Source organism: Haliotis cracherodii, unplaced genomic scaffold (genome assembly GCF_022045235.1).
Source record: "Haliotis cracherodii isolate W230 unplaced genomic scaffold, xgHalCrac1.p SCAF_15, whole genome shotgun sequence".
Taxonomy (NCBI): Eukaryota; Metazoa; Mollusca; class Gastropoda; order Lepetellida; family Haliotidae; genus Haliotis; species Haliotis cracherodii.
Genome location: NW_027266270.1, coordinates 19,164,459 through 19,169,022, shown reverse-complemented (window position 1 = coordinate 19,169,022; position 4,564 = coordinate 19,164,459). Strand labels below are relative to the sequence as shown.

At 45.0% G+C, this 4,564-nt stretch overlaps 1 protein-coding gene across 1 annotated transcript; it reads right to left on the bottom strand.

Moving 5' to 3' along the window:
• Positions 1-431: 431 nt before the first annotated feature.
• Positions 432-1,592, bottom strand: LOC139461568 (collagen alpha-1(X) chain-like). The gene has a single exon (XM_071243047.1). It carries the CDS (start codon positions 1,590-1,592, stop codon positions 432-434), a length of 1,161 nt encoding a protein of 386 aa, XP_071099148.1.
• Positions 1,593-4,564: the final 2,972 nt, after the last annotated feature.

Genomic DNA, 4,564 nt, shown 5'->3' with positions numbered 1-4,564 from the left:
ATTTATCTGTACTCCCAATATCGATTGTCAAATCACATATTAATGCGATCGTTCTGCCCTTGCTTTCATCTGCTTTGCCGAGCTACTTTTGGGGGATTAACTCACAAGACACTTCCTTCTCAAAAATAATATCGTCCAATTTACGACGTCATCAAGTTGCAAGCGTTGTTCGAATCTCCAGAAATGACGTCATGATAGAACAATATTTTAATATGATATAAACCAAGTTTCGTTCTTCATTGGGTTTTTTTGCGATTTGTCGCGTAGCTATCTTAAATATATTGATATAATATGTTAAATATACATGATATTGTCGGGAAGTGTATTTGGGTATCTACTGTCAGAAAACTATTATACAAACACGGATTCATACATGTTTGGCGAAATCAAGGAGAAGAAAAAAGCCATTTATTGACCATAAATTGATAAATTTATTGACCATTTGGTTCTGGGGACATTTTCTGCCCTGGAATACCAATATGGAGACAATCATAGGGTCCTAGGGACATTTTCTGCCCCGGAATCCAAACGTGGAGACAATCATAGTGTCCTAGGGACTTCTGCCCCGGAATCCCAACTGGGAGACAATCATAGGGGACTGAGGAAACATTCTGCCCCGGAATCCCCATAGGGAGACAATCATAGTGTCCTAGAGACATCTTCTGTCCCGGAATCCCAATGGGGAGACAACCATAGGGTCTTAGAGATATCTTCTGCCCCGAAATCCCAATTGGGAGACAATCATAGTGTCCTAGGGACATTTTCTGCCCCGGAATCCCAATTGGGAGACAATCATAGTGTCCTAGGAACTTCTGTCCCGGAATCCCAACGGGGAGACAACCATAGTGTCCTAGGGACATCTTCTGCCCCGGAATCCCAACGGGGAGACAACCATAGTGTCCTAGGGACATCTTCTGCCCCGGAATCCCAACGGGGAGACAACCATAGTGTCCTAGGAACATCTTCTGCCCCGAAATCCCAACGGGGAGACAACCATAGTGTCCTAGGGACATCTTCTGTCCCGGAATCCCAACGGGGAGACAACCATAGTGTCCTAGGGACATCTTCTGCCCCGGAATCCCAACGGGGAGACAACCATAGTGTCCTAGGGACATCTTCTGCCCCGGAATCCCAATTGGGAGACAATCATAGTGTCCTAGGAACATTTTCTGCCCCGGAATCCCAATTGGGAGACAATCATAGTGTCCTAGGAACTTCTGTCCCGGAATCCCAACGGGGAGACAACCATAGTGTCCTAGGAACATCTTCTGTCCCGGAATCCCAACGGGGAGACAACCATAGTGTCCTAGGAACATCTTCTGCCCCGGAATGCCAATGGGGAGACAACCATAGGGTCCTAGAGACATCTTCTGCCCCGGAATCCCAATTGGGAGACAACCATAGTGTCCTAGGGACATCTTCTGCCCCGGAATCCCAACGGGGAGACAACCATAGTGTCCTAGGAACATCTTCTGCCCCGGAATCCCAACGGGGAGACAACCATAGTGTCCTAGGAACATCTTCTGCCCCGGAATCCCAACGGGGAGACAATCATAGTGTCCTAAGGACTTCTTCTGACCCGGAATCCCCATTCAGATATTAATGCTATGGACAAATACTCCCCAGAAATCCCAGGGGAGACATGGACTTGTCCTGCCCCCAAATCCGCGTTATCAGAGAGGGACATATACAGTTCACACACACAAGCCTCTTCTGTTTCAGTTGACACAAGCACCTGCTCAAATCCGCCAGTCTTAAAAAGCTTATATGTACATCCTAAGGCAGTCTATGCCTATGACATGTCGTCAGCGTGAGATCTTCCCAGACACCGAGGTGCTCACTGGGGGTGTTCACTGATGGGTGACTGACCTCGGTTCCACCCGAGTGAACAGATGAGCGGGTTCCCAGGCTTCTCCACCCCTGCATCAATGCACCATTCAACCCGCACAGCTCTACGTGGGTGACTTTGATTAAATCAATATATGCACACCTGTTTTAGCCTCTTCGAGGTGTGTACTGTTAGCATGAGATGACAATTTTTTATATTTATGTCATTATGTGGTTATCACTGATCACACGATGAGGAGTAAAGACTATGTTTAGGATACTGGGGACGTGTACGGACGAAATGGGCAATCACTGAACTCAACTATTAACATTTGCTAACCAAATATTTGGTATTGGTATTTGGGATATGTCGCTGAAAGACTCACTTTGATGATGATGATGATGATGATGATCATGATTATTATTATTATTATTATTATTATTATTATTATTATTATTATCATCATCATCATCATTATCATCATCATCATCATCATCGGTGTTGTTGTTGTCGTTATTTACAGATTAAAATAAAAATGCAGCAAAGAGGGTTTGGGTGATTCTGGCACAGTCAGCTCAGGGCCCTTGCCCCCTCTACACGCAGCCCAGACAGCGAATGGGACTTCTCCCAGGAAGAGCTGCCGAGTCAAACCCACCCAGAACTTTTCGGAGAATGTGAAGACTACCCAGATTGTCAGAAGGACTATTCCTTGAAGCAACCCCGGGTACTCTCCCAATGTCAGTCAACAGATTGGGAGAGAACCATGAGGAGTCGGATAACTTGGTACTTGGGATGCAAGCGTGCCATGTTTTTCCCAAATCATCAAAATCACATTGTCAAGTGCAAAAAGGGACAGAAAATTCAATAATATAAATGATTTCCTTGGATTTATCAAAAAGGATATGATCAGGTTTGTTGGACTGGATACGTCTGCGGCTGTATACGGGCCTATTTCAAATTATTTTGTATTGATCATTTTCCATGACGCCCTCTACATATTCTTGGTCGTACCATGGATGGACCTTTGGTCGAATTTCAACTTATCGGCCTTATCCAGTGAATGTCAGATTAGATGTGCTGCAGTATATGATCATAACCAACTGATTGTTTGGTAACTGTACATTAAACTTTGTTCTCAGACATGCAAAGGGTCATTACATACAGCGGATCCTGGTACCACAAAGGGACGTTTCTCTGCATCCATGTCCAATGTTCAAGACGCACTTCCGAAAATTTAACCAAAGGGGATTTATTCGAATAGTAAACTATAGTAAACATTGGTCTCGTGGGTCTCACCAAAGCGGTAAACGTCTGAGACCTGCATCATTTAGTGCTTTCCCCTCACATCACGCCGGGATGTAACTGAAGTTCTGTTCAAAGAGGCATCAACCCAAACACACTCCCACCTCCATGACTAAGAATCCCTAGAGTATAGCAAGTACACTGTTGCGGCCAAGTCTTCAAATCTCTAATATTTTGGACATGCACTTTTATTTGTTTGTTTGTTTAACGCCACACTCAGCAATATTGATCCACGCAATTGGGATACGATGACATGCATCAACCAAGTCAGCAAACCTGAGCATCCGATCCCGTTAGTCGCCTCTTAAGTCGCCTCTTTAGTCGCCTCTTACGACAAGCATAGTCTCCTTTTACGGCAAGCATGGGTTGCTGAAAACCTATTCTACCCCGGATCTTCAAGGGTGCCATGCACAGGCGACTATGCTTGTCGTAAGAGGGGACAAACAGGATGGTGTGGTCAGGCTCGCTGAATTGGTTGATGCATGTCATCGTGTCCAAATTGCATAGATCGATGCTCATGATGTTAATCACTGGATTGTCTGGTCCAGAGTCGATTATTTACAGACCGCCGTCAAATAGCTCGAATATTGCTGAGTGCGGCGTTAACAACAAACAAACAAACAAACAGTTCCATGGGGACAGAGACATGCAGTTACGTCCCTCTGAGTTCTGAGTCTATCGAAGAGTAAGTAATTGGTTCCCGTACGGAAGACTACGGGTTTAACGAAGACCCGCGTATTGTCAACCCTTCAGATACCTAATTATGTTTTGTATGTGACTAAATCCAATAAAGACCAACCTAAAGTCCTTTACCTGTCTCTAACTGGAGTGTAGCTTTCCTACCACATTTAACCCCTAAATCTATCTCAAAATGACATTTTCGCTATCAATGGGTGCTCGCTAATGGTACCTTAACTACCCTACACGAACAGCGCAGTCAGTCGAATCTGGGCTCATTTCGCTCAATTAATTTAAGTATCGGAAATAGCCTCTCAAATTGCGTCTCTCCACAGGAGGCGCATCTAATGGCACCTCCCCTGTGTCACGTGTCAGCGGTGAGTCAGAGGTGTTCGGGTACAGAGGTGTAGGTGCTGGGCTTACCTGGATAGGCAGAGGGTAATTACAGGTGAGATGGGGCACAAGGCAGGTGACAATTGTCAAAAAATAGGTGCTACGACATGCTTTTTGATACATAACTGCTGTCAACTTCAATGAGGTCGATAAAGTGTTGCTAGACATTAAAGAGAATGGGGTGCGAAGTGATCGTTAAATTGCCATCGTTGTCGTCATAACAATCACCATCATCGTCATCATCAAAACAACCATCATCATCATCATCTTCTTCATCATACTCCCCATGGCGCGGAGAATGAAAAATGAGTTGACACTGATTCGTTGACCGGGGTGATACTTGTGCGTTCTATGAGCATGCGC